Raw genomic sequence first — 24,963 nt, 5'->3', positions numbered from 1 at the left:
ACCTGGTGGAGACTACCCAGGACACTTCACCTGGTGGTGACTACCCAGGACACTTCACCTGGTGGTGACTACCCAGGACACTTCACCTGGTGGAGACTACCCAGGACACTTCACCTGGTGGAGACTATCCAGGACACTTCACCTGGAGACTACCCAGGACACTTCAACTGGTGGTGACTACCCAGGACACTTCACCTGGTGGTGACTACCCAGGACACTTCACCTGGTGGTGACTACCCAGGACACTTCACCTGGTGGAGACTATCCAGGACACTTCACCTGGAGACTACCCAGGACACTTCAACTGGTGGTGACTACCCAGGACACTTCACCTGGTGGTGACTACCCAGGTCACTTCACCTGGTGGTGACTACCCAGGACACTACAACTGGTGGAGACTACCCAGGACACTTCACCTGGTGACTACCCAGGACACTTCACCTGGTGACTACCCAGGACACTTCACCTGGTGGAGACTATCCAGGACACTTCACCTGGAGACTACCCAGGACACTTCACCTGGAGACTACCCAGGACACTTCACCTGGTGGAGACTATCCAGGACACTTCAACTGGTGGAGACTACCCAGGACACTTCACCTGGTGACTACCCAGGACACTACACCTGGAGACTACCCAGGACACTTCACCTGGTGACTATCCAGGACACTTCACCTGGTGGAGACTACCCAGGACACTACACCTGGTGGAGACTACCCAGGACACTTCACCTGGTGGAGACTATCCAGGACACTACACCTGGTGGAGACTACCCAGGACACTTCACCTGGTGGTGACTATCCAGGACACTACACCTGGTGGAGACTACCCAGGACACTACACCTGGTGGAGACTATCCAGGACACTTCACCTGGTGGAGACTATCCAGGACACTTCACCTGGTGGAGACTACCCAGGACACTACACCTGGTGGAGACTATCCAGGACACTTCACCTGGTGGAGACTATCCAGGACACTTTAACTGGTGGAGACTATCCAGGACACTTCACCTGGTGGAGACTATCCAGGACACTTCACCTGGAGACTACCCAGGACACTTCACCTGGAGACTACCCAGGACACTTCACCTGGTGACTACCCAGGACACTTCACCTGGTGACTACCCAGGACACTTCACCTGGTGACTACCCAGGACACTTCACCTGGTGACTACCCAGGACACTTCACCTGGTGACTACCCAGGACACTTCACCTGGTGGAGACTATCCAGGACACTTCACCTGGAGACTACCCAGGACACTTCACCTGGTGGAGACTATCCAGGACACTTCACCTGGAGACTACCCAGGACACTTCACCTGGTGGAGAGTACCCAGGACACTTCACCTGGTGGTGACTACCCAGGACACTTCACCTGGTGGAGACTACCCAGGACACTTCACCTGGTGGAGACTATCCAGGACACTTCACCTGGTGGAGACTATCCAGGACACTTCACCTGGTGACTATCCAGGACACTTCACCTGGAGACTACCCAGGACACATCACCTGGTGGAGACTACCCAGGACACTTCACCTGGTGGAGACTACCCAGGACACTTCAACTGGTGACTACCCAGGACACTTCAACTGGTGACTACCCAGGACACTTCAACTAGTGGAGACTACCCAGGACACTTCACCTGGTGGAGACTACCCAGGACACTTCACCTGGTGGAGACTACCCAGGACACATCACCTGGTGGTGACTACCCAGGACACATCACCTGGTGGTGACTACCCAGGACACTTCACCTGGTGACTACCCAGGACACTTCACCTGGTGGACACTACCCAGGACACTTCAACTGGTGGAGACTACCCAGGACACTTCAACTGGTGGAGACTACCCAGGACACTTCACCTGGAGACTACCAAGGACACTTCACCTGTTGGAGACTACCCAGGACACTTCAACTGGTGGAGACTACCCAGGACACTTCACCTGGTGACTACCAAGGACACTTCACCTGGTGGAGACTATCCAGGACACTTCAACTGGTGGAGACTATCCAGGACACTTCACCTGGAGACTACCAAGGACACTACAACTGGTGGTGACTACCCAGGACACTTCACCTGGTGGAGACTACCCAGGACACTTCACCTGGTGGAGACTACCCAGGACACATCACCTGGTGGTGAATACCCAGGACACTTCACCTGGTGGAGACTATCCAGGACACTTCACCTGGTGACTACCCAGGACACTTCACCTGGTGGAGACTACCCAGGACACTTCACCTGGAGACTACCCAGGACACTTCACCTGGTGGAGACTATCCAGGACACTTCAACTGGTGGAGACTATCCAGGACACTTCACCTGGTGACTACCCAGGACACTTCACCTGGTGGAGACTACCCAGGACACTTCACCTGGTGGAGACTATCCAGGACACTTCACCTGGTGGAGACTATCCAGGACATATGTTACTGCTCTTCATCTTCATCATATTGTTTATACTTTACTCAGTGACAAGCTAAGGTTTAGAAACACACACACACGCACGCACGCACGCACTCACACACACACACACACACACACACACACACACACACACACACACACACACACACACACACACACACACACACACACACACACACACACACACACACACACACACACACACACACACACACACACACACACACACACACACACACACACACACACACACCACACACACATACACACACACAGACTGTGTAAACAGTCTCATTGCTCTGTGAGAACCTGATCTGTCACATGATCTCAGTATATATACACCTGTTCTGAAAGGCCCCAGAGTCCGCAACACCACCAAGCAAGCGGCACCATGAAGACCAAGGAGCTCTCCAAAGAGGTCAGGGACAAAGTTGTGGAGAACTACAGGTCAGGGTTGGGTTATAAAAGAAATATCTGAAACTTTGACCATCCCACGGAGCACAATTACATCCATTATTACAAAACGAAAGAATATGGTACCACAACCAACCTGCCAAGAGAGGACCGCCCACCAGAACTCACAGACTAGCAAGGAGGGCATTAATCAGAGAGGCAACAAAGAGACCAAAAATAACTCTGAAGGAGCTGCAAAGTTCCACAGCGGAGATGCGAGTATCTCTCCATAGGACCACTTTAAGCCGAACACAGACCAGGCAAGGAGGACATTCATTATTTATTGTCTTATTCCTTGTTCGTTTCGCAAAAAAAAAAATATTTTGCATCTTCAAAGTGGTTGGCATGTTGTGTCAATCAAATTATACAAACCCCTCAACAAAAATCCATTTTAATTCCAGGTTGCCAAGGCAACAAAATAGGAGAAATGCCAAGGGGGATGAATACTTTCCCTCTGTGTCATATACGTGTGTGTGGACAGGACAACGATGATGTTTAATAAGTAAATCATCCAGAATGGTTCAGGCAGGATGCTGCTTTGCATGCTGATGAGCACACGATCAGATAGACAGATTTATCTACGTGTCCGTCGCAAGTCTCCACGTCACCCTGTCTGTCTGTCTGTCTGTCACTAGTCTCCACGTCACCCTGTCTGTCTGTCACTAGTCTCCACGTCACTCTGTCTGTCTGTCACTAGTCTCCACGTCAATCTGTCTGTCTGTCACTAGTCTCCACGTCACTCTGTCTGTCTGTCACTAGTCTCCACGTCACCCTGTCTGTCTGTCTGTCTGTCACTAGTCTCCACGTCACACTGTCTGTCTGTCTGTCTGTCTGTCACTAGTCTCCACGTCACCCTGTCTGTCTGTCTGTCACTAGTCTCCACGTCACCCTGTCTGTCTGTCTGTCACTAGTCTCCACGTCACCCTGTCTGTCTGTCTGTCACTAGTCTCCACGTCACACTGTCTGTCTGTCACTAGTCTCCACGTCACCCTGTCTGTCACTAGTCTCCACGTCACCCTGTCTGTCTGTCTGTCGCAAGTCTCCACGTCACCCTGTCTGTCTGTCTGTCTGTCACTAGTCTCCACGTCACCCTGTCTGTCTGTCTGTCGCAAGTCTCCACGTCACCCTGTCTGTCTGTCTGTCTGTCTGTCTGTCACAAGTCTCCACGTCACCCTGTCTGTCTGTCTGTCTGTCACAAGTCTCCACGTCACCCTGTCTGTCTGTCTGTCTGTCACTAGTCTCCACGTCACCCTGTCTGTCTGTCTGTCACTAGTCTCCACGTCACCCTGTCTGTCTGTCTGTCACTAGTCTCCACGTCACCCTGTCTGTCTGTCTGTCACTAGTCTCCACGTCACCCTGTCTGTCTGTCTGTCTGTCTGTCTGTCTGTCTGTCTGTCTGTCTGTCTGTCTGTCTGTCACTAGTCTCCACGTCACACTGTCTGCCTGTCACTAGTCTCCACGTCACCCTGTCTGTCACTAGTCTCCACGTCACCCTGTCTGTCTGTCTGTCGCAAGTCTCCACGTCACCCTGTCTGTCTGTCTGTCTGTCACTAGTCTCCACGTCACCCTGTCTGTCTGTCTGTCGCAAGTCTCCACGTCACCCTGTCTGTCTGTCTGTCTGTCTGTCTGTCACAAGTCTCCACGTCACCCTGTCTGTCTGTCTGTCTGTCACAAGTCTCCACGTCACCCTGTCTGTCTGTCTGTCTGTCACTAGTTTCCACGTCACACTGTCTGTCTGTCACTAGTCTCCACGTCACACTGTTTGTCTGTCACTAGTCTCCACGTCACCCTGTCTGTCTGTCTGTCACTAGTCTCCATGTCACACTGTCTGTCTGCCACTAGTCTCCACGTCACCCTGTCTGTCTGTCTGTCACTAGTCTCCACGTCACACTGTCTGTCTGTCACTAGTCTCCACGTCACACTGTCTGTCTGTCACTAGTCTCCACGTCACACTGTCTGTCTGTCACTAGTCTCCATGTCACCCTGTCTGTCTGTCTGTCTGTCTGTCTGTCTGTCTGTCACTAGTCTCCACGTCACACTGTCTGTCTGTCACTAGTCTCCACGTCACCCTGTCTGTCTGTCTGTCACTAGTCTCCACGTCACACTGTCTGTCTGTCACTAGTCTCCACGTCACCCTGTCTGTCTGTCACTAGTCTCCATGTCACACTGTCTGTCTGTCACTAGTCTCCACATCACCCTCTCTGTCTGTCACTAGTCTCCACGTCACCCTGTCTGTCTGTCTGTCACTAGTCTCCACGTCACACTGTCTGTCTGTCACTAGTCTCCACGTCACCCTGTCTGTCTGTCTGTCACTAGTCTCCACGTCACCCTCTCTGTCTGTCACTAGTCTCCACGTCACACTGTCTGTCTGTCACTAGTCTCCACGTCACCCTGTCTGTCACTAGTCTCCATGTCACACTGTCTGTCTGTCACTAGTCTCCACGTCACACTTTCTGTCTGGCACTAGTCTCCATGTCACACTGTCTGTCTGTCACTAGTCTCCACGTCACCCTGTCTGTCTGTCACTAGTCTCCATGTCACCCTGTCTGTCTGTCACTAGTCTCCACGTCACCCTGTCTGTCTGTCACTAGTCTCCACGTCACCCTGTCTGTCTGTCACTAGTCTCCACGTCACCCTGTCTGTCTGTCACTAGTCTCCATGTCACACTGTCTGTCTGTCACTAGTCTCCACGTCACCCTGTCTGTCTGTCTGTCACTAGTCTCCACGTCACCCTGTCTGTCTGTCTGTCACTAGTCTCCACGTCACACTGTCTGTCTGTCACTAGTCTCCACGTCACCCTGTCTGTCTGTCTGTCACTAGTCTCCACGTCACCCTGTCTGTCTGTCTGTCTGTCACTCTGTCTGTCACTAGTCTCCACGTCACCCTGTCTGTCTGTCACTAGTCTCCACGTCACACTGTCTGTCTGTCACTAGTCTCCATGTCACACTGTCTGTCTGTCACTAGTCTCCACGTCACCCTGTCTGTCTGTCACTAGTCTCCATGTCACTCTGTCTGTCTGTCACTAGCCTCCACATCACTCTGTCACTAGCCTCCACGTCACTCTGTATGTCTGTCCGTCACTAGCCTCCACGTCACTCTGTCACTAGCCTCCACGTCACTCTGTCTGTCACTAGCCTCCACATCACTCTGTCACTAGCCTCCACGTCACTCTGTATGTCTGTCCGTCACTAGCCTCCACGTCACTCTGTCTGTCACTAGCCTCCACGTCACTCTGTCTGTCACTAGCCTCCACATCACTCTGTCACTAGCCTCCACGTCACTCTGTATGTCTGTCCGTCACTAGCCTCCACGTCACTCTGTCACTAGCCTCCACGTCACTCTGTCTGTCTGTCACTAGCCTCCACGTCACTCCGTCTGTCTGTCACTAGCCTCCACATCACTCTGTCTGTCTGTCTGTCACTAGCCTCCACGTCACTCTGTCTGTCTGTCACTAGCCTCCACGTCACTCCGTCTGTCTGTCACTAGCCTCCACGTCACTCTGTCTGTCTGTCACTAGCCTACACGTCCCTCCGTCTGTCTGTCACTAGCCTCCACGTCACTCTGTCTGTCTGTCACTAGCCTCCAAATCAAATCAAATTTTAGCTGGATACAACAGGTGTAGACCTTACAGTGAATGCTAACTTACAAGCCCTTAACCAACAATGCAGTTTTAAGAAAAATAAGTGTTAAGTAAAAAATAGATAAGTAAAAAATACAAATAAATATAACAAATAATTAAAGAGCAGCAGTAAAGTAACAGTAGTGAGGCTACCGGTACAGAGGCAATGTGTGGGGGCACCGGTTAGTTGATTTAATATGTACATGTAGGTAGAGTTATTAGTGACTGTGTGTAGATAATGAACAGAGGGGTGGGGGGACGACGACGACAATGCAAATAGTCTGGGTAGCCATTTAATTACCACTGACATCTTGCTCTCGGACAAGCTAAACACCATCTTTGCCCGCTTCGAGGATAACACAGTGTCACCGATGCGGGCCGCTCTCGAGGACTGTGCGCTCTCATTCTCCATGGTCGATGTGAGTAAGACATTTAACCATGTTAACCCTGGCAAGGCTGCCGGCCCAGACAGCATCCCAAGCCTTGTCCTCAGAGGCATACACAAACCAGCTGGCTGGAGTGTTTATGGACATAATCAATCCCTAACACAGTCTGCTGTCCCCACTTGCGTCAAGATGTCCACCATCGTTCTTGTACCCAAGAAAGCAAAGGTAACTGAACTAAATGACTATCGCCCCGTAGCATTCACTTCTGTCATCATGATGTGCTTTGAGAGACTGGTCAAGGATCATATCACCTCCACCCTACCTGATACCCTAGACCCACTCCAGCTTGAATACCGCCCCAATAGATCCACAGACGATGCAATCGCCATCGCACTGCCCACTGCCCTATCCCCTCTGGACAAGAGGAATACCAATGTAAGAATGCTGTTCATTGACTACAGCTCAGCCTTCAACGCCACGGTACCCTCCAAGCTCATCATTAGAATCGGGGCCCTGGGTCTCAACGCCGCCCTGTGCAACTTGAGTCCTGGACTTCCTGACGGGCCGCCCCCAGGTGGTGAAGGTAGGAAACACTACTCTGATCCTCAACACTGGGGCCCCACAAGGGTGCGTGCTCAGCCCCCTCCTGTACTCCCTGACTGACTCCCTGTACTCCCACCCATGACTGCCTGGCCCCACACGCCTCCAACTCAATCATCAAGTTTGAAGATGACCCAACAGTGGTAGGCCTGATTACCAACAACGACGAGACGGTCTACGGGGAGGAGGTGAGGGCCCTCGGAGTGTGGTGCCAGGAAAATAACCTCTCCCTCAACTTCAACAAAATGAAGGAGCTGATCGAGGACTTCAGGGAGACAGCAGAGGGAGCACCCCCCTATCCACATTGACAGGGCCACAGTGGAGAAGGTGAAAAGCTTCAAGTTCCTCGGTGTACATATCACTGACAATCTGAAATGGTCCACCCACACAGACAGCGTGGTGAAGAAGATGCATCAACGCCTCTTCAACCTCAGGAGTCTGAAGAAATTTGGCTTCGCCCCTAAAACCCTCACAAACTTTTACAGATTCACAATCAAGAGCATCCAGTCAGGCTGTATCACCGCCTGGTACGGCAACTGCTCCGCCCACAACCGTAAGGCTCTCCAGAGTGTAGTGAGGTCTGCACAATGCATCACTGGGGGCAAACTACCTGCCCTCCAGGACACCTACACCACCCGATGTTACAGGAAGGCCATAAAGATCATCAAGGACATCAACCACCCGAGCCACTGCCTGTTCACCCCGCTATCATCCAGAAGGCGAGGTCAGTACAGGTGCATCAAAGCTGGGACCGAGAGACTGAAAAACAGCTTCTATCTCAAGGCCATCAGACTGTTAATTAGCCATCACTAGCTGGGCCTCCACTCAGTATCCTGCCCTGAACTTAGTCACTGTCACCACCCGGTTACTCGGTTACAACCCTGCACCTTTGAGGCTGTTGCACATAGAGATGGAACACTGGTCACTTTAGTAATGTTTACATAGAGATGGAACACTGGTCACTTTAGTAATGTTTACATAGAGATGGAACACTGGTCTCTTTAATAATGTTTACATAGAGATGGAACACTGGTCACTTTAATAATGTTTACATAGAGATGGAACACTGGTCACTTTAGTAATGTTTACATAGAGATGGAACACTGGTCACTTTAATAATGTTCACATAGAGATGGGACACTGGTCACTTTAGTAATGTTTACATAGAGATGGAACACTGGTCACTTTAATAATGTTCACATAGAGATGGAACACTGGTCACTTTAATAATGTCTACATAGAGATGGAACACTGGTCACTTTAATAATGTTTACATACTGTTTTACTGACTTCTCATGTATATACTGTATTCTCGTCAAGTCCGTCCTATTCAACTATTGCTGTACATATACTATTCTATCCTACGTATTCTACAGATGTACTACATATTCTATCCGCATACTGTCTATAACATATTTTAAAAATATATTGTAGTATTTTCTACATTGTAGAATAATAGTGAAGACATCAGATCTATGAAATAACACATATGGAATCATGTAGTAACCAAAATAGTGTTTAACAAATCTAAATATATTTAAATATTTTTTTCAAAATATCCACCCTTTGTCTTGATGACAGCTTTGCACACTCTTGGCATTCTCTCAACTAGCTTTGTAGTCACCTGGATTAAGTTAATTTGTGGAATTTATTTCCTTCTTAATGTGTTTGAGCCAATCACCTGTGTTGTGACAAGGTAGGGGTGGTATACGGAAGATGGCCCTATTTGGTAAAAGTCCAAGTCCATATTATGGCAAGAACAGCTCAAATGAGCAATTAGAAATGACAGTCCATCATTACTTTAAGACAAGAAGGTCAGTCAATCCAGAAAATGTCAAGAACTTCAAAGTTTCTTCAGGTGCAGTCACAAAATCCAAGTGCTGTGATGAAACTGTCTCTCATGAGGACCGCTACAGGAAAGGAAGACCCAGAGTTACCTCTGCTGCAGAGGATACGTTCATTAGCCTTTAAAATTGCAGCCCAAATAAATGCTTCACAGATTTCAAGTAACAGGCACATCTCAACATAAACTGTTCAGAGGAGACTGCGTGAATCAGGCCTTCATGGCCGAATTGCTGCAAAGAAACCACTACTAAAGGACACCAATAAGAAGAAGAGACTTGATTGGGCCAAGAAACACGAGCAATGGACATTAGAACAGTGGAAATCTGCCCTTTGGTCTGATAAGTCCAAATGTGAGATCTTTGGTTCCAACCGCCATGTCTTTGTGAGACACAGAGTAGGTGAACGGATGATCTCTGCATGTGTTGTTTCCAACATGAAGCATGGAGGAGGAGGTGTGATGGTGCTTTGCTGGTGACACTCTGTGATTTATTTAGAATTCAAGGCACACTTAACCAGCATGGCTACCACAGCATTCTGCAGCGATTCGCCATCCCATCTGGTTTGCACTTTGTGGGACTATCATTTTTTTTCAACAGGACAATGACCCATAACACCTGGAGTGTTGCATCAGATGACCTCCACAATCACCCGACCTCAATGTTTTGGGATGAGCTGGACTGCAGAGTGAAGGAAAAGCAGCCAACAAGTGCTCAGCATGTGTGGGAATTCCTTCAAGACTGTTGGAAAGGTATTCCAGGTGACTAACTCATGAAGCTGGTTGAGAGAATGCCAAGAGTGTGTAAAGCTGTCATCAAGGCAAAGGTTGTCTACTTTGAAGAATCTCAAATAGAAAATATATTTTGATTTGTTTAACACTTGTTTGGTTACTTCATGATTCCATATGTGTCATTTCATAGTTGTGATGTCTTCACTATTATTCTATGATGCAGAAAATAGTAAAAACAAAGAAAAACCCTTGAAATAGTAGGTGTGTCCAAACGTTTGACTGGTACTGTATATCTATATTTGGATTTATGCTCCGGACTTCGACATTGCTCGTCCGATATTTATGTATTTCTTTATTCCATGATTGAACTTTTAGATCTATGTGTATTGTTAGATATTACTGCACAGTTGAAGCTAGGAACACAAGCATTTCGGCAATAACAGCTGTTAATATGTGTATGTGACCACTAAAAAATGGGATTATTTGATTGATTGAGACAATTTGATGCAGTAGTGATTACTGAGCTTTGTTTCTCCCCCAGTAGTACACCAGGTCTGACAGCTCTGGGGAAGCTGGACCCTAAGGAGAGTGAAATGATCATGGAGTATTTCAAAACACAGGTGCTGCTGCTGAAGGACAAGGAACGTAAGAAAACTGTCTGTCTGTCTTTTTTCTCTCTGTCTGTCTTTTTTTTCTCTGTCTGTCTGTCTTTTTCTCTCGTTCTCTGTCTTTTACTCTTTCTCTGTCTGTCTGTCTGTCTGTCTGTCTGTCTGTCTGTCTGTCTGTCTGTCTGTCTGTCTGTCTGTCTCTCTGTCTCTCTGTCTGTCTGTCTCTCTCTTTGTCTGTCTCTCTGTCTGTCTCTGTCTGTTTCTCTCTGTTTATTGCTCTCTCTCTCTCTGTCTCTCTCTCTGTCTCTCTCTCTGTCTCTCGCTCTCTGTCTCTCTCTCGCTCTGTCTCTCTCTCTCTCTCGCTCTCTGTCTCTCTCTCTCTCTCGCCCTCTGTCTGCCTCTGTCTGTTTCTCTCTGTTTATTGCTCTCTCTCTCTGTCTCTCTCATTCTCTTTTTTTCTCTTTCTGTCTCTCGTTCTGTTTCTCTCTGTCTCTCTAACGATGCAGAGTCTGGGCTTTGCCGTTCACAATGTATTTGTAAAGCATTAATAAGTAATTTATGAAACGTCATTAAGTGTCTATAACATATCAATAAGTATTTCCTCTCTGTAGTCTTGCAGAAAACGGTGAGAGAAGAGAAGAAGCTGTTGGTTGAGAATGCTAAGCTAAAGAAAGACATCTCTGACCTGAAGATTCTACTTACTGAGAAACAACAGAAGAAGAAAGGTACTGACTGGTTAACTGAATGTCTGACTGACTGGTTAACTGACTGGCTGACTGACTGTTTAACTGGCTGACTGACTGGCTGACTGACTAGCTGACTGACTGACTGGTTAACTGAATGTCTGACTGACTGGTTAACTGACTGGCTGACTGACTGTTTAACTGGCTGACTGACTGGCTGACTGACTAGCTGACTGACTAGCTGACTGACTGGCTGACTGACTGACTGGTTAACTGACTGGTTAACTGACTGGCTGACTGGTTAACTGACTGGCTGACTGACTGACTGGTTAACTGACTGACTGACTGACTGGTTAACTGACTGGCTGACTGGTTTACTGGCTGACTAGCTAACTGGTTTACTGGCTGACTGGCTGACTGGTTAACTGACTGACTAGCTAACTGGTTTACTGGCTGACTGGCTGACTGGTTAACTGACTGACTAGCTGACTGACTGGTTAACTGACTGGCTGACTGACTGGTTAAGTGACTGATTTATTGACTGACTGTCTGGCTGACTGGTTAACTGACTGGCTGGCTGACTGGTTAACTGATTGACTGGTTAACTGATTGACTGGTTAACTGATTGACTGGTTAACTGACTGACTGGTTAATTGACTGGATAACTGACTGGCTTACTGACTGACTGGTTAACTGACTGACTGGTTAACTGATTGACTGGTTAACTGACTGACTGGTTAACTGACTGGGTTACTGACTGGTTAACTGACTGGCTTACTGACTGACTGGTTAACTGACTGACTGGTTAACTGACTGGTTAACTGACTGGTTAACTGACTGACTGGTTGTTAGAGGAATTTTATTCCTATATGTTCATTAACCAATTCAATTAAAACACTCTGCCCGTTTCTAAGAATTTGCAAGATACTTATTTGCATAAATGGACAATCCCTGGTTGTTCTACAATCTACTGCAGCCCAAAAGTTTCTCCTCTCCCTGGTTGTTCTACACTCTACTGCAGCCCAACAGTTTCTCCTCTCCCTGGTTGTTCTACAATCTACTGCAGCCCAACAGTTTTTCCTCTCCCTGGTTGTTCTACAATCTACTGCAGCCCAACAGTTTTTCCTCTCCCTGGTTGTTCTACAATCTACTGCAGCCCAACGGTTTCTCCTCTCCCTGGTTGTTCTACAATCTACTGCAGCCCAACGGTTTCTCCTCTCCCTGGTTGTTCTACAATCTACTGCAGCCCAACGGTTTCTCCTCTCCCTGGTTGTTCTACAATCTACTGCAGCCCAACAGTTTCTCCTCTCCCTGGTTGTTCTACAATCTACTGCAGCCCAACGGTTTCTCCTCTCCCTGGTTGTTCTACAATCTACTGCAGCCCAACAGTTTCTCCTCTCCCTGGTTGTTCTACAATCTACTGCAGCCCAAAGGTTTCTCCTCTCCCTGGTTGTTCTACAATCTACTGCAGCCCAACGGTTTCTCCTCTCCCTGGTTGTTCTACAATCTACTGCAGCCCAACGGTTTCTCCTCTCCCTGGTTGTTCTACAATCTACTGCAGCCCAACGGTTTCTCCTCTCCCTGGTTGTTCTACAATCTACTGCAGCCCAACGGTTTCTCCTCTCCCTGGTTGTTCTACAATCTACTGCAGCCCAACGGTTTCTCCTCTCCCTGGTTGTTCTACAATCTACTGCAGCCCAACGGTTTCTCCTCTCCCTACTGGCCCAACAGTTTCTCCTCTCCCTGGTTCTACAATCTACTGCAGCCCAACAGTTTCTCCTCTCCCTGGTTGTTCTACAATCTACTGCAGCCCAACAGTTTCTCCTCTCCCTGGTTGTTCTACAATCTACTGCAGCCCAACGGTTTCTCCTCTCCCTGGTTGTTCTACAATCTACTGCAGCCCAACAGTTTCTCCTCTCCCTGGTTGTTCTACAATCTACTGCAGCCCAACGGTTTCTCCTCTCCCTGGTTGTTCTACAATCTACTGCAGCCCAACGGTTTCTCCTCTCCCTGGTTGTTCTACAATCTACTGCAGCCCAATAGTTTCTCCCCTCTCTGGTTGTTCTACAATCTACTGCAGCCCAACAGTTTATCCTCTCCCTGGTTGTTCTACAATCTACTGCAGCCCAATAGTTTCTCCCCTCTCTGGTTGGGGACCAGACATTTTTCCTGTTGTTAGTTTCACTGTGTTCACGAGTTGTCTGTTGACCCTTCCTCTTGGCCTATGTATCAACATATTCTTTAACAGACAGCATATAACTCTGTGAGTTATAACTCTACACCAAATGTATACATTATTTAGTCATTATTGATAAAAAATCCTTCAACACTGGTTAACTGTCTGACTGGTTAACTGTCTGACTGGTTAACTGACTGGTTAGTTAACTGACTGACTGGTTAACTGACTGACTGGTTAACTGACTGGTTAGTTAACTGACTGGTTAGTTAACTGACTGGTTAGTTAACTGACTGACTGGTTAACTGACTGCCTGGTTAACTGACAGGTTAACTGACTGACTGGTTAACTGACTGGTTAGTTAACTGACTGACTGGCTTACTGACTGACTGGTTAACTGACTGACTGGTTAACTGACTGACTGGTTAACTGATTGGTTAGTTAACTGACTGACTGGCATACTGACTGACTTGCTTACTGACTGACTGGTTAACTGACTGACTGGTTAACTGTCTGACTGGTTAACTGTCTGACTGGTTAACTGTCTGACTGGTTAACTGACTGACTGGTTAAATAACTGACTGGTTAACTGTCTGACTGGTTAACTGACTGACTGGTTAACTGACTGACTGGTTAAGTAACTGACTGGTTAAATAACTGACTGGTTAACTGTCTGACTGGTTAACTGACTGACTGGTTAACTGACTGACTGGTTAAGTAACTGACTGGTTAACTGACTGACTGGTTAACTGACTGACTGGTTAAGTAACTGACTGGTTAACTGACTGACGGGTCAACTAACTGACTGGTTAACTGACTGGCTTACTGACTGACTGATTGAATGGCTGACTGACTGACTGATTGACTGGATGACTTACTGACTGGCTGGCTGGCTGATTGATTGCTTTATACCCTCAATTATCTGTGTGTTTCCAGCCAAAGCAGCAGCCGCGTCCAAACTGACTGCCCCAGGGTCCACAGCTGTCCTGTATGCCCCAGGCCCCAACCCCAAACCTGGCCCCGTCAGGGAAAGAGATGGGAGGAGGAGGAGAGGAGAGAGGAAGGGTGAGTAATACCCACACACACACACACACACACACACACACACACACACACACACACACACACACACACACACACACACACACACACACACACACACACACACACACACACACACACACACAGATAGACAACTGTGACCAATGCAATGGTTTAATGTCAAAGAGATCAATGTAAAAGAGAAGATAAACTCCTCAAATCAATACTTTGCTAACTGAGACAGACAAATCCCCAACCAGTAGTTAGGAGTCCATTTGTCTGCACAGTGACTTCTAGAGAAGACCAGATGAATATTTTTGACTAGACTTAATGTAGCTAGGACTCTATTCTGAAGATTACAGACAAATAACTGTAGAGAGGGTGGTAGAGAGGGTGGTAGAGAGGGTGGTAGAGACGGAGGTGGAGAGGGTGGTAGAGAGGGTGGTAGAGAGGGTTGGTGGAGAGGGAAGGTGGAGAGGGAGGTAGAGACGGAAGGTGGAGAGGGCGGTGGAGAGGGCGGTGGAGAGGGTGGTGGAGAGGGCGGTGGAGAGGGGCGGTAGAGAGGGCGGTAGAGGGGCGGTAGAGAGGGAAGGTAGAGAGGGTGGTAGAGAGGGTGGTAGAGAGGGTGGTAGAGAGGGTGGTAGAGAGGGTGGTAGAGAGGGTGGTAGAGAGGGTGGTAGAGAGGGTTGTAGAGAGGGTGGTAGAGAGGGTGGTAGAGAGGGTGGTGGAGAGGGAAGGTGGAGAGGGTGGTAGAGAGGGCGGTGGAGAGGGCGGTGGAGAGGGCGGTAGAGAGGGAGGTAGAGAGGGAGGTAGAGAGGGAGGTGGAGAGGGCGGTAGAGAGGGAAGGTGGAGAGGGCGGTAGAGAGGGCGGTAGAGAGGGAAGGTGGAGAGGGTGGTAGAGAGGGCGGTGGAGAGGGGCGGTAGAGAGGGTGGTAGAGAGGGTGGTAGAGAGGGTGGTAGAGAGGGTGGTGGAGAGGGTGGTAGAGAGGGTGGTGGAGAGGGTGGTGGAGAGGGAGGTGGAGAGGGAAGGTGGAGAGGGAGGTAGAGAGGGAAGGTGGAGAGGGCGGTGGAGAGGGTGGTGGAGAGGGCTGTAGAGAGGGTGGTGGAGAGGGCTGTGGAGAGGGTGGTGGAGAGGGTGGTGGAGAGGGTTGTGGAGAGGGCTGTGGAGAGGGTGGTGGAGAGGGTTGTGGAGAGGGATGTGGAGAGGGTGGTGGAGAGGGTTGTGGAGAGGGCTGTGGAGAGGGCGGTGGAGAGGGTTGTGGAAAGGGTTGTAGAGAGGGCTGTGGAGAGGGAGGTGGAGAGGGCTGTGGAGAGGGTTGTAGAGAGGGCTGTGGAGAGGGAGGTGGAGAGGGCGGTGGAGAGGGTGGTAGAGAGGGCTGTAGAAAGGTTGGTGGAGAGGGCTGTATAGAGGGTGGTGGAGATAGATGTCTTCTCTAGAAGTCACTGAGACAGACAAACTGACTCCTCTTAGTCTTGTATTGACACTTTGCTTGTCTGATGGTTCGTCTGAGGGCGTAGCGGGATTTCTTATAAGCTTCTGGGATAGAGTCCCGCTCCTTGAAACCGGCGGCGCTACCCTTTTATCTCAGTGGGGATGTTACCTGTAATCCATGGTTTCTGATTGGGGTATGTACGTACAGTCACTGTGAGGACGACGTCATCGATGCACTTATTGATAAAGCCAGTGACTGATGTGGTGTACTCCTCAATGCCATTGGATGAATCCCGGAACATGTTCCAGTCTGTGCTAGCAACACAGTCCTGTAGCGTAGCATCTGCGTCATCTTTATTGAGAGAGTCACTGGTACTTCCTGAGAGAGTCACTGGTACTTCCTGAGAGAGTCACTGGTACTTCCTGAGAGAGTCACTGGTACTTCCTGAGAGAGTCACTGGTACTACCTGAGAGAGTCACTGGTACTTCCTGAGAGAGTCACTGGTACTTCCTGAGAGAGTCACTGGTACTTCCTGAGAGAGTCACTGGTACTTCCTGAGAGAGTCACTGGTACTTCCTGAGAGAGTCACTGGTACTTCCTGCTTTAGCAGGAATCAGGAGGATGGAATGATGGTCAGATTTGACCAATTGGAGGGCGAGGGAGAGCTCTGTACGGGTCTCTGTGTGTGGAGTAAAGATGGGAGGGGTGTCCAATATACATCTGGTACACCTGGACTGTGTGTGGAGTAAAGATGGTCTCGAGGTTTATTTTTCTCCCTCTGGTTGCACATTTAACTTGTTGATAGAAATTAGGTAAGATTGATTTCAGTTTTCCTGTGTTAAAGTCTCCGGCCACTAGGAGCGCCGCCTCTGGGTGAGTGGTTTCCTGTTTGCTTATTTCCTTATACAGCTGACTGAGTGCGGTCTTAGTGCCGGCAGCTGTCTGTGGTGGTAAATAAACAGCCACGAAAAGTATAGCTGAAAACTCTCTTGGCAAATATTGTGGTCTACAGCTTATCATGAGATACTCTACTTCAGGCGAGCAAAATCTAGGGACTTCCTTGTTTCAGTGTTAGACACAGTAACATTACAGCTGCTTGGCAACGACAACCTTCTGGCAACATGAACTCAACCTAGGACCAACTCACCAATTTGACCAGGAAGAAGATGATGTGTGGCTAGCAGGGAGAGAGACACACATACTGTACACAAAGCGTGCACACACACACACACACACACACACACACACACACACACACACACACACACACACACACACACACACACACACACACACACACACACACACACACACACACACACACACACACACACACACACACACACGTCCAATAGGCAGCAGTGCTCATAATATCAATAGCTAATAAAGAGGATCTGTCCAGAACGGTATTTTTATGCAAATGACGTGACAGTTTGTATTATAGGAGGATGTTAAGGTTCTGTCAAACGCTCTAAAGGTGTAAGAGGGGGCCTCCTCAGGTAGAGCCAACTGGGAATAGAGTGAATCTCTGTGGGCAGGCGAGGTCCGCTCCATGGTTACCAGGGGACTCAGATAGGGTCTGCTCTACTATTACTAGGGAGGATTCAGATAGGGTCCACTCCATGGTTACCAGGGGACTCAGATAGGGTCTGCTCCATGGTTACCAGGGGATTCAGATAGGGTCCACTCCATGGTTACCAGGGGACTCAGATAGGGTCTGCTCCATGGTTACCAGGGGACTCAGATAGGGTCTGCTCCATGGTTACCAGGGGACTCAGATAGGGTCTGCTCCATGGTTACCAGGGGACTCAGATAGGGTCTGCTCCATGGTTACCAGGGGATTCAGATAGGGTCTGCTCCATGGTTACCAGGGGACTCAGATAGGGTCAGCTCCACGGTTACCAGGGGACTCAGATAGGGTCTGCTCCACGGTTACCAGGGGACTCAGATAGGGTCTGCTCCATGGTTACCAGGGGACTCAGATAGGGTCTGCTCCATGGTTACCAGGGGACTCAGATAGGGTCTGCTCCACGGTTACCAGGGGACTCAGATAGGGTCCACTCCATGGTTACCAGGGGACTCAGATAGGGTCCACTCCATGGTTACCAGGGGATTCAGATAGGGTCTGCTCCACGGTTACCAAGGGACTCAGATAGGGTCTGCTCCATGGTTACCAGGGGATTCAGATAGGGTCTGCTCCATGGTTACCAGGGGATTCAGATAGGGTCTCCTCCATGGTTACCAGGGGATTCAGATAGGGTCTGCTCCATGGTTACCAGGGGACTCAGATAGGGTCTCCTCCATGGTTACCAGGGGATTCAGATAGGGTCTGCTCCATGGTTACCAGGGGACTCAGATAGGGTCTGCTCCACGGTTACCAGGGGACTCAGATAGGGTCTGCTCCATGGTTACCAGGGGACTCAGATAGGGTCTGCTCCATGGTTACCAGGGGACTCAGATAGGGTCTGCTCCACGGTTACCAGGGGACTCAGATAGGGTCCACTCCATGGTTACCAGGGGACTCAGATAGGGTCCACTCCATGGTTACCAGGGGATTCAGATAGGGTCTGCTCCATGGTTACCAGGGGACTCAGATAGGGTCTGCTCCATGGTTACCAGGGGATTCAGATAGGGTCTGCTCCATGGTTACCAGGGGATTCAGATAGGGTCTCCTCCATGGTTACCAGGGGATTCAGATAGGGTCTGCTCCATGGTTACCAGGGGACTCAGATAGGGTCTCCTCCATGGTTACCAGGGGACTCAGATAGGGTCTGCTCCACGGTTACCAGGGAGGATTCAGATTGGGTCCACTCCATAGTTACCAGGGGATTCAGATATGGTCTGCTCCACTATTACCAGGGAGGACTCAGATAGGGTCTGCTCCATGGTTACCAGGGGAATCAGATAGGGTCTGCTCCATGTTTACCAGGGGAATCAGATAGGGTCCACTCCATGGTTACCAGGGGACTCAGATAGGGTCTGCTCCACGGTTACCAGGGGACTCAGATAGGGTCTGCTCCACGGTTACCAGGGGACTCAGATAGGGTCTGCTCCACGGTTACCAGGGGGCTTCAGATAGGGTCTGCTCCATGGTTACCAGGGGACTCAGATAGGGTCCTCTCCATGGTTACCAGGGAGGATTCAGATAGGGTCTGCTCCATGGTTACCAGGGGACTCAGATAGGGTCCGCTCCATGGTTACCAGGGGGCTTCAGATAGGGTCAGCTCCACGGTTACCAGGGGGCTTCAGATAGGGTCTGCTCAACGGTTACCAGGGAGGATTCAGATTGGGTCTACTCCACGGTTACCAGGGTATTCAGATAGGGTCTGCTCCACGGTTACCAGGGGATTCAGATAGGGTCTGCTCCATGGTTACCAGGGGACTCAGATAGGGTCCGCTCCATGGTTACCAGGGGGCTTCAGATAGGGTCAGCTCCACGGTTACCAGGGGGCTTCAGATAGGGTCTGCTCCACGGTTACCAGGGGATTCAGATAGGGTCTGCTCCATGGTTACCAGGGGACTCAGATAGGGTATGCACCACGGGTACCAGGGGATTCAGATAGGGTCTGCTCCACGGTTACCAGGGGGTATTCTGACTCCATTCTATGAGTCTGTTATGCAGGCTTTTTGTCATATCTCTCTTTCTTTCTCTCTCTTGGAGGACCTGAGCCCTAGGACCATGCCTCAGGACTACCTGACATGATGACTCCTTGCTGTCCCCAGTCCACCTGGCCGTGCTGCTGCTCCAGTTTCAACTGTTCTGCCTTATTATTATTGGACCATGCTGGTCATTTATGAACATTTGAACATCTTGGCCATGTTCTGTTATAATCTCCACCCGGCACAGCCAGAAGAGGACTGGCCACCCCACATAGCCTGGTTCCTCTCAAGGTTTCTTCCTAGGTTTTGGCCTTTCTAGGGAGTTTTTCCTAGCCACCGTGCTTCTACACCTGCATTGCTTGCTGTTTGGGGTTTTAGGCTGGGTTTCTGTACAGCACTTTGAGATATCAGCTGATGTAAGAAGGGCTTTATAAATAAATTGGATTTGATTTGATATCCCATTAGGCGGCACGCCACCAGGGATGTGGCTTTTTGAAGAGCCTCTTTTTTTCAACACTGCCATCCAATCCCGTGCTCTGGGTTCAGCCAGCCTACGTTCATGCCTGTTAGGTGTCTCTCTCTCTCTCTCTCTCTCTCTCTCTCTCTCTCTCTCAATTCCCTCTCTTTCTCTCTCTCTCTCTCTCTCTCTCTCTCTCTCTCTCTCTCTCTCTCTCTCTCTCTCTCTCTTTCTCTCTCTCTTTCTCTCTCTCTCTCTCTCTCTCTCTCCCTCTTTGTCTCTCTCTTTCTCTCTCTCTCTCTCTCTCTCTCTCTCCCTCTCTTTCTCTCTCTTTCTCTCTCTTTCTCTCTCTCTTTCTCTCTCTCAATTCCCTCTCTTTCTCTCTCTCTCTCTCTCAATTCCCTCTCTTTCTCTGTCTCTCTCTTAGGAAGGAGAGAGAGAACAAACTCTGAGTCTGTGTTAGAGGAGGAGCCTCGCATGGACGTGTCTCGCCTCGACCTGCGAATTGGTCGGATTGTTGGCGTCCGCTACCACCCATTGGCCGGGGCTCTGTATGTCCAGGAAGTGGATCTGGGAGAGCCCGCCCCCCGCACGGTGGTCAGCGCGCTACGACACATACCTAAGGAACAGGTAGGTCAAAGGTTACACACACAGGTTAACCTCTAGCGTCGAGCAATCCCGTATCCGGGAGCATAATCATAGCCTCAAGCTCATTAGCATAATGCAATGTTAACTATTCATGAAAATCGCAAATGAAACGAAATAAATATATTGGCTCACAAGCTTAGCCTTTTGTTAACAACACTGTCATCTCAGATTTTCAAAATATGCTTTCAACCAAAGCTAAACAAGCATTTGTGTAAGAGTATTGATAGCTAGCATAGCATTAAGCCTAGCATTCAGCAGGCAACATTTTCACAAAAACAAGAAAAGTAGTGTTGTTATTTAGAGTGTATCTTTCTCTAGAAGTGAAGTGTTGTTATTTAGAGAGTGTATCTTTCTCTAGAAGTGAAGTGTTGTTATTTAGAGTGTATCTTTCTCTAGAAGTGTTGTTATTTAGAGTGTATCTTTCTCTAGAAGTGAAGTGTTGTTATTTAGAGTGTGTATCTTTCTCTAGAAGTGTTGTTATTTAGAGTGTGTATCTTTCTCTAGAAGTGTTGTTATTTAGAGTGTGTATCTTTCTCTAGAAGTGTTGTTATTTAGAGAGTGTATCTTTCTCTAGAAGTGTTGTTATTTAGAGAGTGTGTCTTTCTCTAGAAGTGTTGTTATTTAGAGAGTGTATCTTTCTCTAGAAGTGTTGTTATTTAGAGAGTGTGTCTTTCTCTAGAAGTGAAGTGTTGTTATTTAGAGTATGTATCTTTCTCTAGAAGTGAAGTGTTGTTATTTAGAGAGTGTATCTTTCTCTAGAAGTGAAGTGTTGTTATTTAGAGAGTGTATCTTTCTCTAGAAGTGAAGTGTTGTTATTTAGAGAGTGTATCTTTCTCTAGAAGTGAAGTGTTGTTATTTAGAGAGTGTATCTTTCTCTAGAAGTGAAGTGTTGTTATTTAGAGAGTGTATCTTTCTCTAGAAGTGAAGTGTTGTTATTTAGAGAGTGTATCTTTCTCTAGAAGTGAAGTGTTGTTATTTAGAGAGTGTGTAAATTGTTATTATTCAGAGAGTGTGTATCTTTCTCTCTGATGTGTGTGCCTGTGTGTGTAGCTTCAGGGTCGTCTGGCGGTGTTGCTGTGCAATGTGCGTCCCTGTCGGGTGAAAGGCGTGGTCTCCACGGCGATGGTTCTCTGTGGCTCCGCCCCTAACGCCCATGATAGCGATAACGCTGATGACGCCCAGGTGGAGTTTCTCGAGCCACCCACTAACGCTGTTCCTGGGGACAGGGTCACTTTCTACGATTATCCTGGTAACTACCCACACACACACACACACACACACACACACACACACACACACACACACACACACACACACACACACACACACACACACACACACACACACACACACACACACACACACACACACACACACACACACACAAACACACACACACACTACATTGCTTTTTCTATATCACCCTGGTAACTACATTCCTCTTTCTATATCACACTGGTAACTGCAGTCCTCTATCTATATCACCCTGGCAACTACATTCCTCTTTCTATATCACCCTGGTAACTACATTCCTCTTTCTATATCACCCTGGTAACTACATTCATCTTTCTATCAATCACCCTGGTAACCACATTCCTATTTCTATCACCCGGGTAACTACATTCCACTTTCTAGCTATCACCCTGGTAACTACATTCCTCTTTCTATCACCCTGGTAACCACATCCCTCTTTCTATGACCCTGGTAACTACATTGCTCTTTATATCACCCTAGTAACTACAGTCCTCTTTCTATATCACCCTGGTAACTACATTCATCTTTCTATATCACCCTGGTAACTACATTCATCTTTCTATATCACCCTGGTAACTACATTCATCTTTCTACATCACCCTGGTAACTACATTCCTCTTTCCATCACCCTGGTAAACGCATGCCTTTTTCAATCACCCTGGTAACTACATTCATCTTTCTACATCACCCTGGTAACTACATTCCTCTTTCCATCACCCTGGTAAATGCATGCCTTTTTCAATCACCCTGGTAACTACATGCCTCTTTCTATCACCCTGGTAACTACATTCCTCTTTATATCACCCTAGTAACTACATTCCTCTTTCCATCACCCTGGTGAACGCATGCCTTTTTCTATCACCCTGGTAACTACATTCCTCTTTCTATCACCCTGGTAACTACATTCCTCTTTCTATCACCCTGGTAACTACATTCCTTTCTATCACCCTGGTAACTACATTCATCTTTCTATCACCCTGGTAACTACATTCCTCTTTCTATCACCCTGGTAACTACATTCATCTTTCTATCACCCTGGTAACTACATTCATTTTTCTATCACCCTGGTAACTACATTCATCTTTCTATCACCCTGGTAACTACATTGTTCTGTTTTGTTTCTATAACTGCAAGTGAGTCCTTAACTTGAGGCTAGTGCTAATGTTGAAGCTAGGGTTATTAGAGTTAGGGTTAATAATAATATGTAATATATCCTCCTGTCCACTAGGGGAGCCAGACCGGGAGCTGAGCCCCAGAGAGAAGGTGTGTTAGGGTTAATAATAATATGTAATATATCCTCCTGTCCACTAGGGGAGCCAGACCGGGAGCTGAGCCCCAGAGAGAAGGTGTGACAGGGTTAGAGTTAATAGTATGTAATATATCCTCCTGTCCACTAGGGGAGCCAGACCGGGAGCTGAGCCCCAGAGAGAAGGTGTGTTAGGGTTAATAATAGTATGTAATATATCCTCCTGTCCACTAGGGGAGCCAGACCGGGAGCTGAGCCCCAGAGAGAAGGTGTGTTAGGGTTAATAATAATATGTAATATATCCTCCTGTCCACTAGGGGAGCCAGACCGGGAGCTGAGCCCCAGAGAGAAGGTGTGAGCTGAGCCCCAGAGAGAAGTATAATAATCCTCCTGTCCCCTAAGCCAGACCGGGAGCTGAGCCCCAGAGAGAAGGTGTGACAGGGTTAGAGTTAATAGTATGTAATATATCCTCCTGTCCACTAGGGGAGCCAGACCGGGAGCTGAGCCCCAGAGAGAAGGTGTGGGAGCAGATCCTTCCTGATCTGCAGACGGACTCCAGGGGCGTGGCCACCTACAGGGGGGTGGGGTTTGAGGTGCGGGGGAAAGGCCTCTGTCGAGCCCCAACCCTCACCAACAGCAGTATCAAATAAACACACAGTCAGACACGCAGGGGCACCAACACACACACACACACATACACACACACACACACACACACACACACACACACACACACACACACACACACACACACACACACACACACACACACACACACACACACACACACACACACACACATAGAGGAAGACACACACACACACACACTTCTGGGTAAGCTTTAAGCTGATTGCTGTTGTCAGAATGTGAGGAACTTTCAATAAAGTTTTGAACAAATGTTGAAACATGGTGGATTTCTATATTTTTCCTGATGTAGATTATAAAACAAAGTGAAAAGCTTTGGACACACTGAACACATTGATTAATACAAAGAGACATGAGAAACACAGCGTTCACCTGACTACGACCCAACACTATAGAGGGAGAGAGAACCTCACCACGACCCAACACTATGGAGGGAGGGAGAGAGAACCTCACCACGACCCAACACTATAGAGGGAGGGAGAGAGAACCTCACTACGACCCAACACTATAGAGGGAGGGAGAGAGAACCTCACTACGACCCAACACCATAGAGGGAGGGAGAGAGAACCTCACTACGACCCAACACTATAGAGGGAGGGAGAGAGAACCTCACTACGACCCAACACTATAGAGGGAGGGAGAACCTCACTATGACCCAACACTATAGAGGGAGGGAGAGAGAACCTCACTACGACCCAACACTATAGAGGGAGGGAGAACCTCACTACGACCCAACACTATAGAGGGAGGGAGAACCTCACTACGACCCAACACTATAGAGGGAGGGAGAACCTCACTACGACCCAACACTATAGAGGGAGGGAGAACCTCACTACGACCCAACACTATAGAGGGAGGGAGAACCTCACTACGACCCAACACTATAGAGGGAGAGAACCTCACTACGACCCAACACTATAGAGGGAGGGAGAGAGAACCTCACTACGACCCAACACTATAGAGGGAGAGAGAACCTCACTACAACCCAACACTATAGAGGGAGGGAGAACCTAACTACGACCCAACACTATAGAGGGAGGGAGAACCTCACTACGACCCAACACTATAGAGGGAGGGAGAACCTCACTACGACCCAACACTATAGAGGGAG

At 48.5% G+C, this 24,963-nt stretch overlaps 1 protein-coding gene across 2 annotated transcripts in view; it reads left to right on the top strand.

Moving 5' to 3' along the window:
- Positions 1 to 24,112, top strand: part of aimp1b (aminoacyl tRNA synthetase complex interacting multifunctional protein 1b) — a 32,833-nt gene extending 8,721 nt beyond the window's left edge. The window contains exons 2-7 of one of the 2 annotated variants that reach the window (XM_064930977.1): positions 10,606 to 10,706; positions 11,281 to 11,394; positions 14,465 to 14,593; positions 20,487 to 20,689; positions 21,758 to 21,956; positions 23,691 to 24,112. In XM_064930977.1, coding sequence (XP_064787049.1) covers positions 10,606 to 10,706; positions 11,281 to 11,394; positions 14,465 to 14,593; positions 20,487 to 20,689; positions 21,758 to 21,956; positions 23,691 to 23,857 — 913 coding nt within the window. In that variant the 3' untranslated portion in view covers positions 23,858 to 24,112. Of the gene's footprint in view, positions 1 to 10,602; positions 10,707 to 11,280; positions 11,395 to 14,464; positions 14,594 to 20,486; positions 20,690 to 21,757; positions 21,957 to 23,690 lie in introns of both variants that reach the window. The other variant, XM_064930976.1, reaches the window with a different exon arrangement.
- The last annotated feature ends 851 nt before the right edge of the window (positions 24,113 to 24,963 follow it).

The sequence above is a fragment of the Oncorhynchus masou genome, chromosome 23, assembly GCF_036934945.1.
Source record: "Oncorhynchus masou masou isolate Uvic2021 chromosome 23, UVic_Omas_1.1, whole genome shotgun sequence".
NCBI lineage: Eukaryota > Metazoa > Chordata > Actinopteri > Salmoniformes > Salmonidae > Oncorhynchus > Oncorhynchus masou.
This window is presented reverse-complemented; position numbering and strand designations above follow the sequence as displayed.